General features: G+C 44.1%; 2 protein-coding genes across 2 annotated transcripts in view; one reads left to right on the top strand and one right to left on the bottom strand.

Moving 5' to 3' along the window:
* Positions 1-1638: 1638 nt before the first annotated feature.
* CIBAR2 (CBY1 interacting BAR domain containing 2) lies at positions 1639-24651 on the bottom strand. The gene is made up of 9 exons (XM_053400062.1): positions 24478-24651; positions 21580-21814; positions 21064-21132; positions 20276-20377; positions 16213-16218; positions 13251-13355; positions 10216-10329; positions 3252-3353; positions 1639-2612 (listed from the first exon to the last, which is right to left on the bottom strand). The coding sequence occupies exons 1-9, from the start codon at positions 24495-24497 to the stop codon at positions 2484-2486; spliced, it is 882 nt and encodes a 293-aa protein (XP_053256037.1). The 5' UTR covers positions 24498-24651; the 3' UTR covers positions 1639-2483.
* GSE1 (Gse1 coiled-coil protein) overlaps positions 10457-26867 on the top strand; it is a 444053-nt gene continuing 427642 nt past the window's right edge. Inside the window, exon 1 of the mRNA XM_053400057.1 lies at positions 10457-10475. The gene's annotated coding sequence lies outside the window, so the exon portion shown is untranslated. The remainder of the gene's footprint in view (positions 10476-26867) is intronic.

The raw sequence follows: 26867 nt of genomic DNA on the forward strand, positions 1-26867 counted from the left end.
AATGAAAGTTGAAAATTTGAGAATGATGGATTTATTTTTTTTCTTTTTCTGTTTTGTCTTTTTTTATAATTTAATTTTTTTAAAATAAATATTATTTAAAAAATATTAAAATAATGAACACGAAATCCTTGTGGAGTCACAGCCCATTTGCTACTGGTGTGCAGCATAGCAAGTTTGGGGTCTTATTTCCCAGAGGAGGTGGGGAAGACTGCTACTTTGATTCAGTCGTATAAATTAATAATGATGGTAACTTATTGGACTGCTGTGTATGTGTATATTAGGGCCCTGTGTGTGCTTCACGGCACATCACAGGTTGGTATTTGCTAAAGACAAAATTAATCTCCTTTTGTCTTGAGAGTGATTCTAAATTACTGCACTATTGACCACAGCAGCCCACAGAATGAATGGACCGGTTTTAATGGCTGTTACTGGGGGCACGGGGGGGGGGGAGGTCTCTCGAACAGAGTTTGCTGCTCAGCTTTGCGGGGAAAATAGCTTAAAATCTGCCTTTACCCCAAACTAGGAACAGAATAAAAGCACACAGCTGAGTGGTTGTCTTTGAATTTGGCCATGTGATTTAGTGCACCTCCAGGCTTGTCAGCATTTTGCAGGAGCAATTCAATTGTAAACCAGAACTGTAGGTTTGTGCATTTAAAGTGGGTTAAATTGATCTGCTGCCCTAGCACCGTAAATCCACTTTGGGGTGGGGAGGACTTTTTGCAGTTTGGAAAGTCTCAGGGAAATGCATTGAAAAGTGTGGGATGAAGGAATGATTAACACGAAGACATGTAAACACCCCACAAGTAATTCAGGATAATAATAATAATAATAATAATAATAATAATAATAATAATAATAATAATAAATTTTATTTATATCCCGCCCTCCCCAGCCGAAGCCGGGCTCAGGGCGGCTAACAACAATAAAACAATACAAAAGTACAACACAAACAACACTCTAAAATCATTCATTATAAAATTAATTAAATTCAAGCCACTGGCCACCATTGGGCCAGAGCTCCGCGAAGATTGCCGAGGGAGGGAGTCAGGCTGTGCCCTGGCCAAAGGCCTGGCGGAACAGCTCTGTCTTGCAGGCCCTGCGGAAAGATGTCAATGCTCATGGTCATTTAACAGCCCAACAAACAAATCAGAATGAATGTTCAATAAAGATTGGATATGGTCAAATCTTTGCTTAAGCTTTGTGCAAGCAAATAGGTCTGGAGGGGTCATATCTCACTAGTATCTCTAGATGATGTTGAAACCTTCTCTTCTCTTTTTGAATGCTGTATTGTGGTCCTGATAGAAATTTTCCCCTTTATTGAAACAACAAACAAACTCAGGTGTGTTCTATGATAATGCACTTACCATATCTAATTTGGCCCTTATTAACTTTTTCTTTATTCAAAGAGAAGGTTCAGAAGTAAAACAAGTTACCATAAAAAGAGAGAAAACAACAGTACTCTTTATTCTATCTGAACTCTCTCTTACTTGCACTGAAAATATATAGCTCTTCTACTAAAACATCTTAACAATGTGCCCAATAACAATGTGCCCATCAGCATCCTCCACCCACTCAATGACACTTAATGGCTCATCTGAGACACTGGCTTCAGAATTCTGACAAATCACTAAATCACAATCCAATGTGGCACATTTTATTTTGCTCAGATAAAGTATGTCATCAAGTGTGAATTACAGACCACAGGGAGAGCGAAAAAGGATAAATTATATCATTAATTTTTTTCAAAACACTAGAAATTGGGAAAGGCAAGGTCAGGGAAACTGATTGGAAATGGAAAGCACACAGCTACCAATTAAACTATGGAATTCACTGTTGCAGGATGTTGTGATGGTCACTATCATATGGAAGATAAACTTGTGGAGGAGAGCATTTAAACCTAATTATTTGCTTTGAAATAGCCCAGTGATTTGAGGTGGAAAAAATTCAAAGAAGAAATGGGCTGTACCTCTTCAGGCAGGGGCAATGCAGTATGGGGTGGCCACTCCTGATAACGACACCTGAACTGCAAATGTACTTGTCTGCTGAGCTATCTATGTACATCTGATGTACAAATGATGTGTGGGTTTGTGATAATCGTAAGCTTCTAGTCCTGAATGAACAGGAAACTTTGCAAGTGGGATTGCACTATGCTCCCATCTTCTGCCCAAGCCATTTAAAAATTGAATGAGAGATTGAAAGTTAATGTTCTATTTTATTTTATATCTCAAGTTTGAAGAAGGAGTGGTAGGTACTGATCTGGGTAATCAGCATGGTGACTTAAGCATATTGCCAAACTGCAGCTCACATCATCCCTGATCATTGGCTGTGATGGTTGGGGCTGATGGGAGCTTGCAGTACCTTGCAGATGCTGTTGGACTCAGTGTCCACTTCTGATCTAGAGGAAACCTGCATGAAAATGTAAAGCATAACCAGGGAGTAGATAAATAAATCCAGCACAGCTTCATTAATCAAGATAGTTGGTCTCATGTGGTTCTGCTGGTTACCCACTGAATCTGGGTGTATCCAGCATCCCTAAAATCTTGCAGCTGGTCCCCTTCAGATTCCTTATCACTCTCCACTAGCTCCAGCTTCTGAAGAGTGCTTCGGATGCTCTGGAAATGGAAAGGTGTGACAATAGTTATCCTTCCAGCCAGTCTAATGATGATTATGTTGCAAACAGAGGCATGCCTAGGGTCCCTTGTGTCCTTGTTAAGGAGCTGATAGGCGATATTTGCATGGTGTGGATGTGACCCATGTCAGAGGACTGGGCTGGTAGTAAAGCTTTAAACCTCTCTGCCCACTCCACTGTCACCTACTTTTAGAATAAATTATTTTAGCTGCACCAGACTCATGTAGTCTTGTGGGGTGGGGACAAAAAAAAATTACTTCAGGGTCTGGATACAATCCCCCAGGCTGGTGTTTAGCGACCCCTGGACTATAGTGCCAAGTGATGGCTGCATGTATGCCATTTCCTTAGTAGACTACTACAGATTGTAGACTGTAGAATACCATAGACCAAGCTTCAGGACTTCCTTCTGCAAATTACTAGTAATACAGGGAATGCGGAGTCATGTGAGTACCAGCAGTCTGAAGTAGTTTACCACCAGTGTGTTATAGTGGACAGAGTGCTGTACAAGGACTGGTGAGTTAAATTTTTCACTTCCCGTGCAATCTTAACCATGTTTACTCAGCAAAGTAGCTGGTTTTTGAATCAAAACTCACTTATTACAGTAATAACTCTGCTTTCTCACCTGTGTGGACCATGGGAGGGCAGTAGATTGGCTTGTTGTCATAGTGTCTGGTCTCGCCTCATGGAAGGTTCCAGAAGCGATGTGTATTTTTGCTCTGAAATCCTAGCAAGGCAAGAAATCCTATTTAGGGCAATTATCACACAGCCAAATTTTGTTAGCAATCCCTACCTGGAGACCTGAAAATCATGCCTGTGTGATATAACAAAGGTGCTACAATGATCAATAGGCATTAGTGATCTGGCCTCTGCCAATACACTGACTAATTAAAGTACAATGGTGTGACTGGGTAACCAAGGTGATATTGAAGCCTTAGATTAGCAGTACCCGGAGGTCCAGCGGTCCGCCAACCCCGTGGCCAGAGGGGAAAAACAATTCCAGAGACTTCTTGGTCAGAGAAAAGAGATTTATTGAGATCTGCGCAGAGGCAGCCAGTGGAGTCCTCTCCAAAGACTGGCTACGCCCAATTTCACATTTGCAAACTTTCTTATACCTTGAAAACACCCTTCCCTCCCCCAAGCTTCCCCAAAACCTCCAATCAGCTGGCAAGTTTTAGCTTACTCCCTAATATGGCATATAGCTAGCTAAGCCCCCTCCCTCCCTTGTTTGTGTGCTCCTTGTCTCTTGCGTTTCTGCAGCTTCCTGCTAGCCGGCAGAAAGAGGAAGTAGCTCCCAGCTTGCAATTGCGGTTTTTTGCTAGCTGCTTAACCACAACTGCAGAAGTTAGCTTAGGTGCAGATAGTATTGAGATTAACCCTTTCAATTCCCTCCTCTTCTTTTGGACAACCTATCTCCTAGGTTCGTCCTGGTCTCTTGGGTTTATAATCCTGGGGGAGAACAATAAGGGCCATGATATTTTTATTTTATTTTTTTGCATCACACCTTGTAAGCATTGCACGAAGCAGGGTATACAGAGGCAAAGAAGCAGAAGGATTAACAGCGGCCCTGCTAATAATACCACAATATGCCTGAGCCAACTGCCATGAGGCAGCCAAAAATATAACCAACCCCATAGATCACCTCCTGTAGTTTTCAGCGGGTTCCTGGCTATCATTGTTTCCATGTGATCAATGGTGGCTGAAATGCTGACATTATTATCTGGGACATATCTATTTTATTGCTGAAGGGCCCACTGATACTCGTGCTCTATCAGCTGCCTTGCTTTTTGGGAGGTTGTGTCCCACCTCTCTGAGGAGGAGCCTATTATCTTAACCAATTTTCCCACCTGTCCTTGTGGATGCTTAATACTCTCATGATTTCTTCCCAACACACTGTATCCGAAAGGGGCTTCTCCCTCTACATATATTAACATACACCCACAGGAATATATATCCACCCTTGCAGAGGCCTGACACACGGAGTGACCATATCAAAGAGTTCTGGCCCCAATATCAAAAGTCCTGGCGGTGCCTTAAAATTTGCTGGGGGAAAAAGTCTCTACGTTGGGGACGCTGCCTGCGGGCGTCCCTCCCATCCACTTGTCCAGCCGTCTGGCGCTCTTCTGGAGATGGTTAGCTTCAGAGGATCATCAGGATTTGGTGTAACTGTCCAATCTAAAATAGCCTTCTTCACTTAAGTGTGGTGGACCCAAGGGGTGAGGTCAGCAGTGGGCCTGGGTCCACCTGTTAAGAAAGAGAGAAAATCTCGGGAGAATTACTGCACATAATTATTAAACTGCACATTTTGACTAGCATGGGGGGTTATTGCAAAACTGAGTGGACAAAGGTTGGTCCATTGTCAGATCCTATTGACCTAGGTAGTCCATAGCGGGGAATGATCTCCCTAAGCAGGCACCTGGTTACTTCAAATGCCTTTTCAGTTCTGGTGGGCCAGGCTTCAACCCATCCTGTATACGTGCAGATCGCCACAAGCAGGTAGCGGTATAGTCCACAGCGGGGCAATTCAGTGAAATCCACAACAAGGTCTTCCATGGGTGCAGTTCCACTATGCTGAATCCCCGGGGGAGCCAAGGGTCCGGTTCTGGGATTATTCTTTTGACATAGCGGGCACTTCCTGGAAATCTGGGCTGCCAGTTGATAAAGGTGGGCTATGTAGAAGCACTGCTTCAGCTGTCTGGTTGTGGCATCTGGTCCCATGTGGGTGGACTCATGGTATCTCTGAGTAATCTGCCAAGAAAGGGACTCTGGAATCCATATTCTGTCATCATGAGTAAGGTACCATCCTTCTTTGGACATGGTCAGCCCCTGGGCATCTGCAGTGTCCCTCTCCTTTTGGTGTATATTGGCTTATCAGCGGTGTTCAAGATCCTTCCAGGGACCAGTGCTCCAATAACTGACGCGGGAGCTGGTTCCCGGGCTGCTTCCTTGGCCACCCTGTCTGCTAGTCGGTTTCCTCTGGCCACTTCTCCTAGTCCAGTTTTGTGTCCATAACAATGGATAACTGCCACTGCCTCGGGCTCCCATACAGCATCCAGAAGGTTCAATAAGGCTTGTGGGTGGGCCACCTGGTTTCCTCTGGAGGTAAGCAAACCTCTTTCCTTCCATAAGGCTCCATGGGCATGTAAAGTCAGAAAGGCATACTTAGAATATAAATGTTTATCTTCTGTCCCTTTGCCAGGTTCAGGGCTCTGGTGAGTGCAACTAGCTCTGCTAGCTGGGCCGATGTTCCAGGTGGGAGTGCCTTTGCCTCGATCACCTGGTCTTCCAAGGCTACCACTGCATAGTCTGCTTTTCGTTGTCCAGCCTCAACAAAGCTGCTTCCATCCACAAACCATGAAGGCCAATGGGGGTTTGCCTCCTCTTTGAGGTCAGGCCTGCTAAAATATTCTTCATCATCTTTGCTTGGGAGAGGAAATAGGTACCCTTCATGTCAAGCAGAGCTGGGACTGCATGCGGGGTCACACAAACAGTGTCTTGGCCAAAAATAAATTTGTCTGCTTTGTTCAGTAGGGTGGCTACTGCCACAACTGCTCTCATGCACGGCGGTAAACCTTGCTCTGTAGGCGTCAGGCGCTCAGATAGGTATGCCACTGGCTGTTGCCAGCTTCCCAATTTTTGGCACAAAACGCCTTTCGCTGTCCCTTGGTCCTCATCCACGAATAGAGTAAAGGGTTTCTCAGGGTTTGGGATGCCAAGCGCTGGGGCTTGCTGTAGTGCCCTCTTCAAATCCACGAAGGCTTGCTGTTGTTCTGTGCCTCAAACAAAGGGGTCTCTCTCAGTTCCTCTGGTTGACTCATGTAGAGGCTTGGCAATGATGCTGTAATTAAATATCCATATCCTACAAAATCCTGCAGACCCCAGAAAGCCACAGAGTTCTCTGCAGTTCTTTGGCTCTGGTATCAGGATAATAGCCTGCTTCCTTTCTTCACTGGTAACAAAAGGGTGTTCCACTGTGATTGGCATTGCCTCAAGATCCTATGTTGGAGCAGTCGCTCTAGATGCACCTACACTCCTTCAGTCGCCCTTCGTGGGATGGGATACTTATTTACTGCAACAGGATTGACAAATGGCTTGGGCTTCACAATTATTGGTGGGATATTCTTTGCCATTCCTGGGGGGTTCACTTGTTCCAGAATACTGGCGGGGATGGGTCCCTCCTCTTCTTTTACCATCATGAGGCGCCAGTACTCCCTCAGGGGTGCCTCCACAACCAGTTCCCCAAGTGACATAGTGGACAATGTGGCTTCTCCCGATGGCTTAAAGGTAATTTGGGCTTGCAACTTTACCAACAAATCTCTTCCTAATAATAGAATAGGGCATTCTCTCTTCCAGTGCCCTTCCTGTCGGCAGATGGCGCACTGATTCCTCCCCAGACGGCTTCGCCCTCCTCCCCGGGCACTTCCTCTTTCCTGAGGGGTGGGTGTGGCTGCCTGTAATGCCATCAACTTCCTTGTTTGATACTTCTCCTTTTTTCTCTGGGCCTGCTCATCTCTCTGATTGTAAGTGGTTTGAGCTATTTCCAACATCTATTCCAGCCCATGGCCGATGAACCCCTCAGGCTTCTGGATTTTTTCTTTTGGCGAATATCGGACGCTGCCTGAGCTACAAAGGCAGCCTTTATAATGGGGCGTTGGCAATATCATCTGGGTTCTCCTCAAAGGTAGGGTTCTAATTTCTCCAATTGCACACATCAGCACTTGAAAAAGGCACATGTTGGACTGTATAAGTGCATGGTGGTGCTTCCCCACCCTGTCCTGGGGGGCTGGTGGGTCATACACTCTGCGTAGAGGCATCATTGCAGTCCCACCCTTTTTCTGTGCCTTATGGGACTTATGGAGGGACGCCCTGGTTTCTGCTTCTATCCATTTCTTCTGTGCCAACAAATGGGAACTAACATTCACTTCTTTCGCACAGGGTTGTACATACTGTTGCAATCTCAATGTCTGATACTGTGTCCACATTTTTTCCTTTCTTTGCTAACTCAATTAGTCCCTTCATAAACTCCTCATCATCCTCTTCCTCTTTGCTCTCTAATTCATCAACCTTGGAGGGTTCAGGCTGAGGGCCGGCTCCTCCCTGGTCCTGGGGCCCTGGGCCTGGGGGATTCGCTAGAGGGGCAGTTGGTGGAGCATAGGGTGGCGGCGGTTTAATGACTTCCCCCTCTTCTCCTTCCTCTCCTTCCGGCTCTGATATCACCGGGGGGCCTTTCTGACTTCCCTGCCGGTCAGACTGCACAAATTGTATTTTGTGGGGCGTCGCCTCGGCAGGCTTTCAGCCACGGTGGATTCTTTTCTACATTGATTTTCCAGGTAGAAATATAAGGGATCTGGTCTGGGTGGACCTTCAAGATATTTTGATATAGTGGGTTGATTAGTTGCAAATTAAATCTGCCCTCCAAGGGCCAATTAGTTCCTTGGGTGGGCCAATCAACCTCACATAATGTCCTCATCCTCTCTCTTCTCAATTTGAACCCAATCATCATGCTTCGTAGCTGCTTTCCAGTTGGTTAAAAAACATTTCAGAGGACTACGTTAGCTTGCCCCAGACCCCATTTTTTTTTCAGATACTCCGCTCCTAACCGGGCTTAAGATCCTTTCACACACCAACCACTACAGACTGTGACTTGGCGAACTCGCGTTGCTAAGAAATGCACAGCCCTGCAATCGCTCGGCCAAGGGGACGCTAAGCCCCGGCCCACACTTGACAATTCAGCCACTGGAGTATCTGACATGCAACATACAAAACACACCCCAATATAATTCCAACATGCAACACACAAAACACACCAAAATAATTTTCCCTCTGTTTCCCCTTTCCCCAACCTTACTGGCGGCACTCTACTGCTCACAGCCAGACCCTTTATCCCTTTTCTGGCGGCACTCTACTGCTCACAGCCAGAGGAAGCTGATCAGGCTTCCTACCACGCCCTTTCCCTTAGGGTTACCTGTTCCGCTGCGGACCCCTCCTTCGGCCGTCCTCTTTTCTCTCCCGACTGGGTGTCTCGGCTCAGGCACAGCGTGGCGATCTCCCCCTACAAACTGGCAGGGTGCGCGCTGGAGATTGCGAGCGCTGGTCCCGGTTGCTCACCCGGTCGAGTCTGGCCCCTCGGTCCACCTTTCGTGGGGTGGGGACCCATCCCGGACACGAGCCCCCAAAATGAAGCCTTAGATTAGCAGTACCCGGAGGTCCAGCGGTCCGCCAACCCCGTGGCCAGAGGGGAAAAACAATTCCAGAGACTTCTTGGTCAGAGAAAAGAGATTTATTGAGATCTGCGCAGAGGCAGCCAGTGGAGTCCTCTCCAAAGACTGGCTACGCCCAATTTCACATTTGCAAACTTTCTTATACCTTGAAAACACCCTTCCCTCCCCCAAGCTTCCCCAAAACCTCCAATCAGCTGGCAAGTTTTAGCTTACTCCCTAATATGGCATATAGCTAGCTAAGCCCCCTCCCTCCCTTGTTTGTGTGCTCCTTGTCTCTTGCGTTTCTGCAGCTTCCTGCTAGCCGGCAGAAAGAGGAAGTAGCTCCCAGCTTGCAATTGCGGTTTTTTGCTAGCTGCTTAACCACAACTGCAGAAGTTAGCTTAGGTGCAGATAGTATTGAGATTAACCCTTTCAATATCTGGTGACAGTAAGCTGCTTGGAGCCTGTCTGTTTTGACTTCCTGGTAAGGAGAACAAGTGTAATGCAGCTTTCACCAACCAGGTACCCCCCCTGTTTTGAAGCATAATTCCCACCTGCCATGCGGGCTTCGGTTTTTGGGACCAAAACATCTGGAGGGCAACAGGCTAGTGAGTGCCACTGCAACGTGTCAGTAACAAGATGGCTGTCACTCCAGTCCTAGGTGCTGTGGCCTACTTGCCACTGAGGGGCTAATCCTGTGCGCAAAATGAGTGCTGATGGGGCTCCCATGTCTGAATACTCCAGGCATACATGCAATTTATTTTGTTTTTAAATCTTGACATAGGCTGCTTACACACTATAACTATACCTTTGCAAAGCAACCCCCCGGCACACAAGCAAAGGATCATGGGAATTGTAGTTTACTCCTCACAGAGCTACAAGTCCCAACATATACGGTAAGTCCCAGAATCCCTAACAATTGACAGTTCCTAGAATTCTCTCACTTGTGGGAATGTGCTTTTAATGTGCTTTGTAAGTACGGCATGTGTGTGCAAACTTTCTGTAACATTTTAGCTTTCTGTTTGCCAAAGCTTGAGGAACGAACTTGCAGTCACAAAACCCCAACCTGCAGTCTGAAGAGGTATATATAGGCCAGGTACAGGTTTATTTATTTCTTTCCCTCAGTGAAAACTAGGCTTCTTCTGCTTCCTTATGACACTGAGCATATTCACAGTGGTGGGGAGGGAGAGGGGGGAGGTCTTGGCCCTCTCAGAGAGGCCTAGCAGGTTTGGAGAGGCCTCAGGTCCTCTTCAGAGGGAGCAGGTCCTATGGCCTCCTAGATCGGCCCTCCTAGATTCGTGTTTTCTAAATCAAAAGATAGCTAGCAATTTTTAATTTACTCTGTTATGAGTGAATTTCATTTTTGCATTATTTCACAGATTCAGCTACCTCCAGATCTTTCTCTGCGTCATAGCTTTCAAGGGTTTGGAAGGCATTGGAATAGACCTCTAGGGCTTTTGCATGGAAGGTCATCTCAATGGTGACAAAGTCCAAGAAGATCTTCTGTAATGAAAGGAGACAGCACATCTTGACATTACCCCTAACTTGGTTTGTGAAGCCCTCCCCCACAAAGTGACCTTGCTGGGTGAGGAATCTTGAGACCTCAACCACAGAAAGTGCCGATTTTCTCTTCGTTTGAACAGGCTGGGGTAAGCCATTTTATAAATGCACTTTCCCCTCCTCTTAAGTTGTTTGAGTCTTGTTGTTTAACAGAAAATTGGAAGTAAAAAAAAATCACAATGGAATACACACTAATTCTTGCTTGAAGCAGTCATATTCTTTGGGTTGATACAACCACTTCAGAAGTATGGAAGGTAGAGTAAATAAATGGCAAAAGATGTGAGAGCTTCTATCCAGTGCTTTTTTTTTATATGGGGGTACTCAAGGGTATGGGACGCGGGTGGCGCTGTGGGTAAAACCTCTGCGCCTAGGACTTGCCGATCGCATGGTCGGCGGTTTGAATCCCTGCGACGGGGTGAGCTCCCGTCGTTCGGTCCCAGCTCCTGCCCACCTAGCAGTTCGATAGCACCCTTAAGTTCAAGTAGATAAATAGGTACCGCTTTATAGCGGGAAGGTAAACGGCGTTTCCGTGTGCTGCTCTGGTGCCAGTTCGCCAGAGCAGCTTCGTCACGCTGGCCACGTGATCCGGAAGTGTCTGTGGACAGCGCTGGCTCCCGGCCTCTAGAGTGAGATGAGCGCACAACCCTAGAGTCTGTCAAGACTGGCCCGTACGGGCAGGGGTACCTTTACCTTTACTCAAGGGTATGCCATACCGGCACTGTTTTTCCTCCAAATCTTAAAAGTGTGGCATTTACTGTAACAACCTCATTGTGAGTACCAGAACCTTAAAAAAAGAAGCACTGCTTCTAACCACTTCATGCATTTATTTGCAAGCTTACTGGAACGATCTAATAGATCTAATACTCTCTGGAGAGAATAATGCATATTCCATTTTCAGTTTAGCTTTTCAATTCATTTTCAATTTGTGTAACTTGAACATTGACAAGATTTAAAACTTCATTTCTGGCAAAGGGGAAAGGTAATTAGCAGCCAACTAATTTTTTGTCTGTGAAAATAACTGAGACTTCATTTTGGTTGCCAAGGTTTTTGGACCCCATGGGCACATTTGGAAATTTGAGAGTGTGTTGTGGGCACCACCCACTCCAGTTGCTTATTTTCTCTTAGTGCCAGGTTTACCCTCTCACTCCCAGGGAGACAGGAAGTGAGAAAGTGTATGTCTGCACATGCATTGATTCTACTGGATCTGATTATTACTGAGTCTCCTTGGAAAAGTTTATTTGCTCCTCCATGGAGTCTGGGTAAAAGTTGGATCAAGCAGACTTAAAATGGATCCTCTTGAATTTGCATGATTTTACATTGATTCCCCCCCCCCTATCAAAGTTAAACATAAAATGGTAGGCTGGACAGTAAAACTCTCAGACAGGGTGTTGACTAGCACTATGGAAACATTTATCTAAGGCACAGATGCTCATAGATCTTCATGATTTTTTACATAGGATGACACAGCAAAACCACTAACAAATCACAAAATACATATATAGACAGCAAAGACCCTTGTTATTTAATTGTGGTTTTGATGGGATCCCTTAAATAATTATGAGGATCCATGTTTTTGTGCCACAGCAATGCTGGAAAACATAAGTTCTGTGATTTTTATGGTTTAGTCAATGGAGACAGATGTGATTTGTTGGTGGATGGCAAGTGTGTGAAAAAAGTATGCAGTTTCAAGTGAATCCATTTTACTGGAACAAACATGTATGTTTGTGTACGCATGTGTGTACCATTTCTCCCTCTCCCTCTCCCTGTCTGTTTGTCTCTGACTCTCTTTCCTGATTTCTGTGGCACCCCACTTTCTCCCCTCTGGCTGCTTATTTTTCCTCCTCCCTCCACCTATCCCCCAGATCACTTACCTTTCATTCCAACCCTCTCTTAGTTGCTCTGCTTTCTAGTCATCTGCTCAGGTACTGACCTGAGCTTTGAAAAGTTTATAGAGCTGTCACTCTTTCAACTTTCTCCTTCAGCTCTATATACTGCTCAAGGAGGGAAAGGGGTGACCATACTTGTCACCTTACATCAAAGGAGGCAATGGGTGTGTGTGTTCATCTCAGGGATTTTGTGGGCACCAGGGCAAACCTCTGGTTTGCTATTGGCAACCCCTTGGGGATAGATTATAAAAGGGGAGTGAAAGAGGCTATGCCACACTTCTATGTTTTCAATCCTTATTTTGCCAGATCAAAAATTTAATCATACTCAAAACATTGTCATTACCTTTAAACCAGGATGACAAGCCTTTGGCCCTCCAAATGGTGCAGGAGAACAATTCCCATAATAATCATTGACCATGCTGACTAGGAGTTGGGAGTTCACGGGTTCTCTATTCCTGTTTTAAACTTTCCATTTAAATTAATATGTGTTATCATAGATTTCCCTCCTTTTCTGTGACACCAGAGTAATTTGCATTCCACATCACTATATTATGTTTAATTCTTATTAATTCCAGAATTTGATTGATTAGCAGAGTAGAAATAAATAGTTCTTCCCAGCCTGAGCGATAAAGGTGGTGGTCACAATCGTATGAGCTTTTGAGAAAAGGAGCTGAAAAATTAGGAGGGCTTTTCTGAAAGAAAACCCATTTCCCCCCAAATAATCATCTTTATTGCTCTCAGCAACTGTGGTATCCACACGTTAAAGTTCATCTCTGACATGCAAATTTACCACTAAGTTTGATGATGATGATGATGATGATGATGATGATGATGATAATAATAATAATAATAATAATAATAATATATTTATTATTTATACCCCGCCCATCTCACTGGGCTTCCTCCCAAGTACATTGATGTAGGATTGCAAACTTAAGCCTCTCATGTTATGATTACCCACTAAGAAGTCCTTATTACCTGAATATCTTTTAGCTTTTGCTTCTGAAACTCATCCATGGTCTCTTCAAGCTGTTGTGTAGTTCGGTTCGCATCGACAGAGGCTTTATGTACTTGAGACTCGGCCTAGGCAAAGAGAGGGGCGTAATGTTAAGCTATGAGGCTGTGGTTTAAGTATCCTACCTTTTAATCCTGAGTATCCCACTGAGCCTAGGGCTTGCTGACCGGAAGGTCGGTGGTTCGGATTCCTGCGATGGGGTGAGCTCCCGTGGCTCGGTCCCAGCTCCTGCCAACCTAGCAGTTCAAAAGCATGTTGAAGTGCAAGTAGATAAATAGGTACCCTTCCAGCGGGAAGGTAAACAGTGTTTCCTTGCGCTGCTCTGGTGTCGCCAGAAGCGGCTTAGTCATGCTGGCCACATGACCCGGAAGACCTGTCTGCCGACAAACGCCGGCTCCCTCAGCCATTAAAGCGAGATGAGCGCCGCAACCCCAGAGTCGTCCACAACTGGACTTAACTGTCAGGGGTCCCTTTAACTTTACCTATCTCACTGACAGAGGATCTTTAGGCAGATGCACATCATACATTTAATGCATACCCAACAAACATGACTTCCCTCAATCCTGTGAACTATAGTTTTCCCCGAGCTACAATTCCCAGCACTTTTAACAAACTACAGTTCCTCAGATTCTTTGGCCCCAGGACGTTGCTGCCCCAGTGATGCTGAATTTCATTGTATCTTTTTGTTGTAGTTGGTCTTGACAGCTTCCATCAGTTTAGCCAATGCTTTAAATGTGCATTGGATATACTTTAAATGTATTGTGTGATCTGCTCTCCCTGCTAGTGAAACGGGGAATCATGGCCATGTGTTCTGTTGTGGGAATTGCCAAGGAAAAGTTGCTTTCTGCAAACCTTATGGCCATCACTGTTAATAACTTTGAAGCACATTATTATTATTTAAATTTATACCCTAGCCTTCCTTCCAGATGAGCCCTGGGTGGCATTCACTTATTAAGGGTGTAAATTAATTCTTCATTTATTTGCTCATTGGGTTATGCTTTAGGAAATCCAAAACTTACATTGCTGCAGCAAGTTGTGTGAATGTGTGTGATTGCACTGTGAAAGATCCCTCTAGCAGGTAACACTGGAAGGCAATGAACAGATAAGGGGCTTAGCTTTGCATTGCAGAGAGAGGTTGATTTGTAGGCCAAAAGAAGAAAAAAGGATTAATGCTGAACTGTTCCCAGTGTAGGAAAACAAGCCTTCGGCCTTATCCTGAGGAACATACGCCTCCTGTGAAATCTGTTTCCAGAAGCATCTGCTTCAAGTTGCTTCATGGTAAGATCAGTCCCAACAGATCTTGGTAGCACCAACTCCTCTTTCCCAAAGTATTTGTGTAGAATAGACGCTGTAGGTTGCTGATGAGCTAAATCAGCTTCCACTCAGCACTGCCTTGCTGTGAGCTGTTAGAACCCTGATGAGTGTTGGATGCAACTAAGCAAAGTAGATTTACGACAAGAAGTGCTATTTAAGATACCGTTGTAAACAAGTGGTGTGTGACTTCTGGACCAGCAGAGCACAGTGAGTCACTCTTGCTTATCAGGAAGGCATTCACTCAGATGAGCGACGCCTGACAGGATAAATGTATCACTCTCCATGGACACTTATGTACATTTATTTGCAAGGTGGTAATTCTGCCAAAGTTTTGCAAGGGCTTAAGTAATTGTTATTCACTCTCTTTTTAAGCGACCTCCCTCCCCTGATTATGGGAGAATAGAAGCTTGACCTTTGTGTATAAAATATCCTACTGTGAATGCTTTGGAGTTTTGCCGGATTTGGCGGAGCATAATTATAGGGCCCTGTCTCACTGATTGCAGCATAATATAAATATAGGGAAATAATTTGTGTTGCATGGGTCATGAGAATCTGCGCATGTCATCTCAAATGCATTTCATTTACTGTTGGAGTACAACTGAAATCTGCTCCACCAGTATTTTGCAGTGGCATAAATATTTCCGAGTCCTGGCCTATGAGAATTAGTACAACGTCATAGATACCACTGTAAAATGTAAAATAGGATGTCCCTTCAAAATTACTTCAGCAGCCATGAATTCACTACGGGCCCTTAAGCATGTTTACCACCCTATCTACAATATAGTGCCTACTTTATTAGGCTTTTGTAAAGATTACTGGGGAAATGTACATACACACATGTATGGGGCAGGGAAAAGCTAGTTTTTCAGGGAAGAACCCAACAATGCTTTTTGTTTATTGGAGAGGATTAAAAGTGTGATTTACCATTGCGAAGTCTGAAGTTGTCCCGTGCACTCTGTTATTTCTGGTCAATGTAATTCTGCTTCATGTATGGGCTAGGCCTGAGTCCTTTGAACTGGATGGGTGCATTTCTTGATATGGATGAGTGTATCTGAAGAAGTGTGCATGCACACGAAAGCTCATACCAAGAACTAACTTAGTTGGCCTTTAAGGTGCTACTGGAAGGAAAAAATTTTTTTGTTTTGATATGGATGGAGATTCATTTTTCTGTCTTCTGCCATTTGTTGCTGTGCACGATAAGTTGTGAGCAAATGAAGCTGGATCAAGAGCCATGCTTTTTGCTGGGGGTGCTGCAGGAATTGTGCTGAGTCACAATATATATCTTGTCTGTGAGTCAGTCCCTAATCCCTCTGAAATCAATGGAACTTTTTACAAATACATGTGAAGTCTGAAATGTAAAACTCTGCTCCAGTGTGCTTCTCGAACAGACTGAAGTCAAGCGCAAATGCTATAGTATAAGAACTTACCCAGAAGTAGTGCCAGCAGAATGCCAGTGCTTAAACTGATGGTGTGAGTGCTCTTACTGTTGCACTTGTATCCAACTTTTCTAGAGCAAATGGGGAATGGTAGCTGTGGATGCCAGTGTTCATACTTATGCCTTCACTTCAACTTGCATGTTAACGTACACACAGTGGTGATCTAATCCCTTACCTGTGACTGAGTATAAGAGTCAAGGGGGAAAAATCAAAAGGGGAGCAAAGAAATACCAGTTTGAGTTGTTGGTGCCTTCTTGACTGAGGCACTGCTAAAAGAACTCAAGAAGAGTCTGGCTGTTGGATCACGCCAGAGGCTCATCTAGTTCAGCACTTTGTTCTCACAGTGACCAACCAAATACCCCATTGGGAAGCCTGCAAGCAGACACTTTCTTCAGTCTTCAAAAAAACAAACCAGACTGTTTTTATCAACACACTTAGTTATTCCCAGACTGTTCATCAGATAGGCATTTTGTGACAGAAAGGACAAGACTTTGTGACATATGGGAAACAGGAGGCAGGATCCTGAGCAGGATTTCAAGCTAGAGGCTATTGAAGAGGATAAATTTCACCTACAGGCAACTCTCCATTTGCGCAGGGTTAGCGTTCCTGCCCCGCCCCCATGTGTTAGTGGAGCGTGCATAAGCCCACATGGCCCCTGCCCTGCCCCTATGTTTGGGCCACTTCTGGTTCTGGGGTGATGAGCATGTGTGCGGTCATGCGTCAATCTTTATAAGCTGGATACACTTGACTTGCCTGGATACCCTCTGGTCCCTCTTTAAGCCATCATAATATTTGTTACAAAAGTGGTTTCTGGAGTGGTAGTCTTGTTAGCCTGTTGCAGCAAAAGCAGCAGTGTCTTATGGCACCTTAAAGACTTCCAGCTTAAGTTTTTAGTCTTTAATGTGCCACAAGACTCTTTGTTTTTGTACAGACAGATTTTGGTAGTGGTTTGTGGTGAGAGAGGCCCATGTTCAGTTTCAGCACCAGAGGGCAGTCAAATCTATTAGTAGATCACAGAAACTGTGGCATTGAGGAGGGGAAGGAAAGGGTGTGGGGAATGAGACATCAATATCACCTACTGTGCATGTATTATAATTTACTCTGGCTCCAGTGTTTGAAGCTGAACATATGTAGCATTAGCCACAATCCATATGCATCCTGTAGTTTCTTGAGAATATTGCTGTTTAGTGTTTTCCCCCCTCAATCCAGCTTCCATCCAGTTTCAAAACATATGCTAGCTAGAGGTAAGCTGAGTGTGTACATTTGAGAGACAGCCATTGAGCATGCACAGTTTATAGTGCATGCACAGATGAGAGCTTTACTGAACAGGAGTTTGGCAGGGTTACAGGCAGGAGGAAATAAATCAGGTAATGTGCATCAAGTGAAGATACTCCTGCTTCCTCACTGATGTGCACAGACTATGCTGCCTCTATATTGCACATGTGACACTCTTGGCATGACCCAGGGGATCAGGCATTATAGTTGTTCACACCCATTTTCTAGAAGATCTCTGCTGACAAGAGACACCTAGTAGGTATGTTTCTATACAGTATAACCTTCTAAAGAGCTCCCTGAGGGGCAGAACAGGCGAAATGAGTCTAGGTCCGGAGCTCAACATATGGCAGCTAGTTGGTACCACTGAAAAGATGAGTCAAGTAAGGGGTGGGGGGACATGCAAGCTCCTTTCGGTCTTCCCTTCTTCTGGTGTCAGCCATTCCATCAAGCACTTATTAGAGAGATAGGAAACAGGGCTATTCCATCAGCTCTTCTGAGACACCAGCATCATTTGGCTCTACCCTCAACTGTCGCCTGGCAGCTCTGCATTCTATCAAGCTCTATCAGAGTAAAAGATGGGACCCTTTTAAGTCGAATAATGGGATAAAAATCTTCAAATAAATAAAGATATTCTGCCAAATGTTCAATAAGCTGCTGGACTCTGCTAAATGGCTTTGGGCCTTAAATCCATAAGTTTGAGAATTTGGTAACAGGGTGGGAAGGAGGATGCAGTTTAATCTTTTCAGTTCAAATGTGCAGGATTGTCTCCTGGAAGAAACAGCATTTTGCCCCACACAATCTTCTGTGTGCCTCTTGGAGGGAGGGAGGGAGGGAGGGAGAGAGAGAGAGCGCTCTTCTACCTCCCTGGAAGATTGCTCCACAGCTGCCTACAGCATCTTTCTGTCTTTCCCTTGTTTTATGGCTGCTCTCTCAGCAGTTGAGTTTAGCACAGCAGGGATTAAGAGAATGTCAAGCCTCCTCTCCTCCCCTTGAGAGTCTTCCTGAGGATTTTGCTGCTGAGAGCTTCTCCCTTTGGAAGAAAAGGGATAGTTTTTGAAGAAGTTCCTGATTAAAATATCTTTTGCCAAGGGAAGGAGGAAAAAAAGGAGGGAAATCTTTTTTTGAGCTGCCTGGATTATGGTGTTTTGCTTCTTTCACCAACACAGGACTTATTTCCCCTTTGGGTGAATGTTTCATGAAATAAGAGGACTCACATTTCTCTCTGATATTTTAAATATACTGATGCTAGGAAGCTATTTGGATATTTAGATTAGAATATCAGACCCTTCAGGAATTAGGTGGCAAATCTAGGCCCCTGGGAATAATGAAGACTATTGAATTGGGTTTGCTGCAGTGTGCCTGCACTCAAGATCTAAGGCTGCATACACACCATACATTTAAAACACATTTAAAGTACATGGCTTTCCCCAAAGAAACCTGGGAACTCTTGTTTGTTCCTCATAGAGCTACAATTCTAAGATTTTTTAACAAATTATGGGTGCGTGGTGATGGGGGAGGGGTTGTACCTCTAGTGGGAGACACGTCATGCTCCTTCTAGGGTTTTCTGTCCACCTTTGGTTCCCACCCTGCACTAAGCTTTCTCCTGTGGCTCCTAGAAGCTGTCAGCATGTGACACTGGCCACATCCAAGGAAACAGCTTTAACTTGCCTTCTAAACCAGGTGAGGGTAGCCAATGGGTCTCAAACCCTCTGTGAGCATGCAGACTTCTTCCTGCATGCAAAGACAGGCTCCAGCTGATTGAGTGGACGAGACCAATGGTGGGTCCAGTGGTCAAGAAGGCAGTTTCTGCACAAGCTGTAGATGAAAGTGAGGGGAAGAAGGGGCTTGTTAAACTGGGAATGTAGCTCTTCTAGAAGAAGGAAAACTCTGATCCTAAACCTCTGCTTCCTTGTGGTATATCTTCTGAAGAAGAAAAGGCTAAGGAGTAAATCTTACACAAATCCAGAACGGAGTCTCTAAGATGGTTGGATGGCGCCTTGTACGTCTCCTTCCTGCAACTCTGGCAGCCAAGCTGGTGTCAGATATATTGCTCTGCTTTCCTTTGGACTACATCAGTGAGGGCAAGAGGGGGGTCTTGTAGTCTGGGCAGCCCAAGACCTCCATACACAGTGCCCAGGCTTGCATCAGAGTGGTCACTTCAGTGCTGCTAGCACAGCTGTTTGACCCCCAGATTCTCACTGCATGGTCTCTTGAGACAGATGGATGCCAACAACAAAGCAAGGTAACAAATGACAGTTCCCAGGATCCTTTGGGGGAAGTAATGTGCTTTAAAAGTATGATGTGTACATAGCCTAAATCAAAAGGTGCTTGGGGAGAATCTAAGATGTTGATGCTCTAGCCCTCTAAGATGGCACTGATTACTCAGTGGTGACAGGCCCTCTGCACATGTGCAGGGGCTTTCTCACCTTTGTGAAGTAAATAAATTTCAGGGCACAGCCTAGCATAGCAACAGACTCGAGGCACACATTTTTGCATGCCCTTACTAAAAGGTATGTTCAGGGGTCATGTGTTTTTATCTCCAATTTCATGTTTGCAGTTCTGTGACAGGGAAGTAAGCGGGCAGTGCAGGGTTAGTGTGCTTTCAAAACCTATGCTTGTTATCTGAGCATTATTCATACTATTTTCATCTCATCGGGGCCCCAGTTCCCTCTCCAGAAAGCTGATTGTGAGCCTGCAACAATCTATTTTGCTTTTCCTTATTCAAGGAGACGGTTTTCCCTGTGTATGTCTGTTTCCAATAGGTTTCATTGAATTCCACTGCTTTGTGGAACGCTCAGAAGGAAACCTCACTGTAATAAAAGCCACCCATAGCAAGGGCTTGTAACTTTGCCTTCCTGATCTAGCTGCATTAAGAAGGCCGGAACTCTGCAGTACTGGGGAGCCAGGACTGTTTTTGCAGGAGTAGGGAAGAGATTGAAGTGGCAACACGCTGACAAGGATACAATCATCTGTTGGTCGGATGGTGACTTCTGTCGGATCTTCTCCAACTTCTCTAGCTGCTTTATTTCATTGTTTCGGGCCTTGTTGAATTTCTTAATCTCGGCCTGTTTAATGTAGCAAAATACAACAATTTTATTAGTATGTTTTAAATTTTAAAAAGCCCTCACATTATAAAATATCAGAGCATTGTTCAAAAAAGGAAAACTAGGTATAAAATATACAACAAAAATAATACAGTTAACAGTTCAACACCAGAGAATGCTCAGTTGACCATAATTAAAAATTTCATTAAGATAAAGCTTCGGGAAATATAAGGTCTTAAGTATGCATCTGAAAGAACTGATTGTGGGAGCTTGTCTCATCTCATGTGATAATGTATTTCATGTTAAATAGGCCACAACTCTGGAAACCCTACTATTGCTGGACAGAAGGCAAATATAGGAGTCCTTGGTACCACCAGGGGTGGTTCTGTGCCATGGGGTGTAAGGGGTGAGATAAAGTAGCTATCTCTCAATTTGTTTACAGTTTTGTAAACAAGTAGACACCTTGAACCTGGCTTGGTAGCTTATGGCAGCCAGTGCAGATGCTTCAACAAAGGTGTAACATGTTAATGACTGTTAGCTCCAGGCAGCAACCTCACAGCAGCATTTACCAGTCAAAGCTAACAGAAGCAGTTTCCTATGTTCCTACACCTGCTTCTGCATGAGCTTGTGTCCTAGTTTAGAAAGTCATTGCAATTCCACAGTGAACTTGGTGTGGGGTTGTCTTTTAAAATAAATTATTTGCTTACCCTAGTTTGCTTGATGAGCACCCCATACATCTTCAGAGGTGCAATAACCTTCACCTCCAGTCTCTCCACCTAATGGAGAAAGCAGGACAAGCATAAGGAAACACACATTTTAAGAATTGCTACATTGACAATCATGGTGCACCGTTAGGGGTTTTTTCATTTGTTTTTGTTATGTTATGTTATGTATTTTTATGCTGTATATCACCTTGTGTTATTCACATGAAGGGTGGTATATAAATTAATAAGAACAACTATAATAAACAGGTTGCACCTGTTTGATCCCTGCCAGTTATGCAGTTGATGAAAACACAGTTCTTCTGTCACATAAGGTAAAATAAAACAAGTCATCCAGAATATTAGTTCAAGAGGATGTCTGTGTTTGTCTGTTGTAGCAAAGAGTCTTCAGGGTCCTACAAGAATCTTTTCTCTGATCTTAATACAGAATGGATATTCCCTTGCTCTTACTCCATGCACACCCACTGCTCTGGATTTAGGTTGTCAAGGTCAGCTTTTCACCTCTGCCTGCCTGTAATCCTGCACCTTTGCCAGTTCCTCAGCAAAGTTTTTCACAGTGGTCCGCAGCTCAGGATTCTCTGTGTTTCCATAGTCAATGAGCTGCTTGACCAGCAGGTCTGACTTGTCTCGAAGCTTTGCAGTCTTGCGTGTGTAAGCAGCCATCAGAATGCAGAATTTCCCAAAATATTTCTCTGCATTGGTGACTATATTCTCCATTATCTTCACTTGGGTGTCTCTGGAAAAGGGAAACAAGTTCCTGCTTTTTTATTTATTTAAGGCTATGCACACAATTACCCTGTTTACTTCATCTTCAGTGTGCTCCCACTGCTGGTGTTTGAAGCTGAGTAAACATGATGTTAGTTATAATCCACATGTATCCTGCAGCTTCCATCCAGTTTGAAAATGTAAGCTACAGTTAAGCTTGCATGTGTACATTTGAGAGACAGCTGTTGTACATGTGCAGATTCATTTTATTTAATATATTTATATGCATTTCTCCCAAATTGGGGTTCAAGGGAGCTTATGACCTTCTAAAATCATCATTTTAAAATACAAACTAAAAAAACCTACCAGTTAAAAAATAGTTAAAATACAATAAAACACATTTATAACCAACATTAAAATACTAATTGTCCTGATAATGGTCCAGTTATCAACATCGTCTGAACAGGGCAGTATTAGCCTGTATGTGGAAAGATAACAAAGAGGGAACCAGTCTAACATCTCTTGGGAGGCAATTCTACAGTACAGGAGCAGCTGCAGAAAAGGCTGTCTCTCATGTCACCACCAGCTCTGCCTCTGATGTTAATTGGACCAAAAGAAGGTACTCACTCCCCTGAGGATATTAGCACCCAGCATAGGGCCCCCCAAAGTTGATGGGTGGGTGGGTGCCATGTCATGTGATCATATATGCAGTGTGGGGCTCACCTGCCTCCCCCCCAATATTCTACTCAAGTTGGCACCCCTGGCACACGGGCAGGAAGATATGATCCTTCAAGAATGACAGCTTCATTAAATGTTTTGGGGTTAGGAAGTTGCAGGCCCGAAAAAACAAATTAGGTAATGTGCATCGGGTGAAAATGTCATCGCCCCCTCTCTGGTGTGCACAGCAAGTGCAAATGAGACTTAAAGTGCAGTGTGGGAAAATGAGTTTGTTGTGCTGTAAGCTGTAGACATTGTGTTTCTCTTCTTCCTTCATTTTTTCTTCTTCTGGCGATGTCAAGGACTACCTCCTCTCACATTTACCTACCCATGTACAGAGATTATTATTTGCAGCAGGCCTTCAGGTGCTCTCCACTCTCAGGTGAGTTGAGTAGCAGCCAGGTCAGGCAAAGACCTTTTTGTATTGTGGTATCATATCTATGGACTTCTTTCCTAAGGGGGAGGCTTGTTTGGCACTGATACCTACATCTTTTTCACACAGCAATATATATTTTTAAAAAAAACCCCAGGCCTCTTTTTTAAAAAATTCTTTCCTTCTGTTGATTCACTAGTTCTAGGTTTGTCATCTTCTATCCCTCTTCTAACATGGCACAAAAAATCTAAGCAGGTGAGGTTTTCCTCAGCACTGCAGCTGCATGCAAGAAAGAGCTTCGCCTGCTGGATTTTGGGCTGCAGATAGAGCTGCAAAAGCAGGGGTGCTTTGAGGTAGATTAGAGGTAAGTTCCTTCTGCTCTGACCTTTTATTCTTAAATACTTCTCCCCTAGACATTCTTTCTCTTCCCCACTCCACTATCATTCTTCCAAAGTTCTCAGGAAGGCTGATTGGCTTTAATTGAAGAACTTCCGTAAAGCATCTATTCAGTCTACCATTGGTGGATCTTTGTCATCAGGGTAAATGACAGCTTCCTGTCTTCCCCTGTACAAGCTGACCTCTCCTGTACATTCATAGCTACCTCTTCTGATGTGTCTCTTCCTGTGCCTTCTGTGCTCCATGTTTCCTTAGCTACCTGCCCTCTTCCATGCATGCTTGGCTACTTCCTCTGGTACATATTTTCCTATGCCCTCTGTGCTTCGTTACTACCATCCATGAACCTATAGCTACCCCTCTGATGTATATCTTCCTACCCCAGTGCATACTTAGCTATACCTCTCATGCATATTTCATATGCTTCTGTACATATCGTATTGGGTCACTGTGCCTACGTAGCTTATCCTCCCCCCCCCCATAGAAGCTTATCTCTCCCATACATATTTACCTACCGGTAAGCCGTGTACGTTATCCCATGTGTATCTTATATCCCTTATTCTTAACAATCTATGCATCCCCTGTGCATGTCTTGCTGGTGAAGGGGAGTGCTTTGCATTTTTTCTAGGCCAGGCATAGACAAACTCTGGCCCTCCAGATGTTTGGGACTACAGTTCCCATCATCCCTGACCACTGATCCTGTTAGCAAGGGATGATGGGAATTGTAGTCCCAAACATCTGGAGGGCCAGAGTTTGCCTATGCCTGTTCTAGGCCCTCTACCTTTCTTCTTAATCAGCCTCAAATATCTTTCTACACTCTTGCTTTTCTTATACCCCTGAACATGATTATTTCTCCTCCTTCTGTGAAATTAAGCCAAAGTACCACAGCAGCATTGGCTTACATTCATACCTTGCAACTGTCGCTTGTCCTATTCATCCATTTTTCTGTTGCCTCCCTCTTTGTCAAAAATTAGCTTGTAATCTTCTTGGGGCCAAGGCTTGTCTTTCTGATTTATGTTTTTCTGTATTGTGGTATGTGCTGTTGCTGCTGTGTTAATAATAATGCTGATGTTAATCACAAAAACTCCAGTCAGTACCACCCATGCCACCCTGCCTCATCATTTCCTGAACGTTCTGCACCTCAAAGAGCAGGTTTAAAATCAGTCTGCAAATGGGAACATTTCTAAAAAGAGCAAGCTAGTCTTTCTTACCGAGAGAGGATGATATTCATGTTTGCAGGAATCAGCTGGTCTTCAGAATATTTACAGCAATAACAGGGCTCTGGTGGAATTGAAGGAGCAGCTGTACCAGGCTGTGCTCAGGTGGCACTCCAGGCCTAGTTGGTATAGTAACCCCACCAACAAAGGCATTGCCCAGGAGAACAGGATGGGTGATGGTCTCCAAGGGTAACTGTTTCTTGGAGTAGGGTTATTTCTGGAGCCCAGCCCAGCTGAGTATTTGTTTAGACTAACGTGCTCAATGTAACACTGCCTAGGGAATCAAATTACTTGTTTGTTTTGGTTCCATTATTGTCATTTGTTTTATTAATTATGGCAAATACTGTTCTGGTTTGGTTCTGATTCAGGGTACTTAGCAGTTCAGATGAGACTTTTTCAAAATAATGAGATTATCAGGGAAATGAATGGTTTGGACCAGATTTCCATGCATCTCCAAGAGCATGGTTGGATTAGTTCTATAATTCAGTTAGATTTGTTGCATAAACCCACTAAAATGTATTTGTTTGTGTTTTTAAATCTATACCCTGCTTTTCTTCAGAGAAACCCAAAACAGTAGCAGAATAGCAGAAAAACATTAACTGGCATTCAGTACCTGTGCTTTCCAGAAAGGGCTTCTTGAAAAGCAATGTGCACTTGCCAGGCAGGCTTCTATGGAGAAGGCATTCCCCACAGTTGGAGCTACAACTGAAAAGGCCCTGCCTGTTGGCGGGCCCTTCCAAGCATCCTTTTTATTGTGCTTTCACAATGATTTGTGCTCATGATGGTACCAGGGGGCTTATATGTGATTCCACTTTCAATACAGCTTGTACCTGGAAAACCATTGGGACAGACATACTGCTTTGTTTCTATTCAGTGCATGTTTTGCACCTTCCTGCTGAAGTCCTTTAACTTTTCAGACCAATTGACTGACTGGGAGGTCTTGTGCAACATACCCACTTACCAGCAGATTGGATGTTTTGTGATAAAGAAGATGGTGGGAAAGTGCAGTGGAAAGTGTGGGATGACAATTGCTTTGACACAACATCATCTAACCTTCCCACAAACAAATCAGGGTGAATGTTCATTAAATAGCCAGCCTCCTCTAATCTCCCTGCAAACAAATCAGGATGAATAGTCAATAAGCAAGTCATCTAAAAGCACCCTGATGCAACAATAACCACCCTGATACAATCATGAGTACAAATAATCACGAATGCCCAAGAAAAAGATGAGTGGAGGGGCCAAAAATGTATTGGGTCTGCATTTGTTGAAAGAATATCATTAGCGCTTGCTCAGACTACCATGACTTGCTTTCCTTGCTTTTAGATATTGCTTTCTTTTCTTCCAGCCCTCTCATAGTCTGGAGTTAGAGGGTGCTTCCTGAGGGCATGGAGAAAGCTGTTAAGAGGATAAAGAATCTCTTCTATCTGTCCAGATGTGATAGGTCAGCAGGAAGTCTTGTTTTCATTGTGTTGCAGCTGGGCAGGCAATGCCTGTTGATGTGCCCCAGGGTCTGGCTCAGTGGATGTCTGAGGATTAAGTGTAATCGAAATTCAATATATTCTGTAGCAAGATAAGAAGGGAGACTGAATGGAAGACCTATATATATGCACACGTATATGCTGTTTTTACACACAGAGACAGGTTTTCTAAAGTGGGTAAGCTTGTCTGTGCATGGCTGTTTGCGGAAGACAATGGGCTCCTCCAGACAACCTGTTTATTGAGCATTTATCCTGATTTGCTTGTGCAGCATTTATGCAGTGGTTAGATTATGTCTGGCCTTTTTATTGTTAATGGGGTGATTGTATGACAATGAGCATTCATTCTGCATCCATGCTTATTTCCTTGCAGGCTGTTTACATATCTTCCGGTTAATCATTTGTTCACCCCCCTTTTCAGTGTAGTTTCCTGTCACAACCCTAAAAAGTCATTTTTTTAAAAAAGGGGATTTGTTGTGCTAGGCTGACAGAATGTTTTAATTCACTTCAATTCTGCAATCCTAAAGTTCTGATGTATGTTTGAATCCCGCCTGCAAAATCCCTCCTTAGTGCTCGAAATTTACTGTGTTTTTTGGAAACGCTATTTATAGATTGCAAAGATAGGGATGCAACTGCAAGCTCATAGCCAGTGCACAATTCCCAAAGGAGTTTCTGCATGCCCCAGAGGCCAGCAAGCTGAGAACATAGTGTTGAGTCACACTGTTCTCTTGTGCCAAGCAAAGAGGTGGGGAATCTCTTTCTAGGCTCATAAAGCCTGGCAGTTGATGGCAAATGATAAACATTTTTACAACACTCCATCAAAACCTCAAACCAAGCAGCCTATTACGGATGGCCCAACTGCATGCAGGCTCCAAGGGTGTATAAAAACTTCATTTGTGGTGCTTG

Source organism: Podarcis raffonei, chromosome 8 (assembly GCF_027172205.1).
Source record: "Podarcis raffonei isolate rPodRaf1 chromosome 8, rPodRaf1.pri, whole genome shotgun sequence".
In the NCBI taxonomy this organism is placed as follows: domain Eukaryota; kingdom Metazoa; phylum Chordata; class Lepidosauria; order Squamata; family Lacertidae; genus Podarcis; species Podarcis raffonei.

What these genes read in the sequence shown, in the direction of transcription:
- CIBAR2 (XM_053400062.1), bottom strand. Translation starts at nt 24,497, where the DNA reads ATGAATATCATCCTCTCTCG. An exon ending in ATGAATATCATCCTCTCTCG is followed by an intron (nt 21,815 to 24,477) that starts GTAAGAAAGACT and finishes TCCCTTTTCCAG; the next exon opens with AGACACCCAAGTGAAGATAA. An exon ending in ACGCAGAGAAAGATCTGGAG is followed by an intron (nt 3,354 to 10,215) that starts GTAGCTGAATCT and finishes TTGCCTTGCTAG; the next exon opens with GATTTCAGAGCAAAAATACA.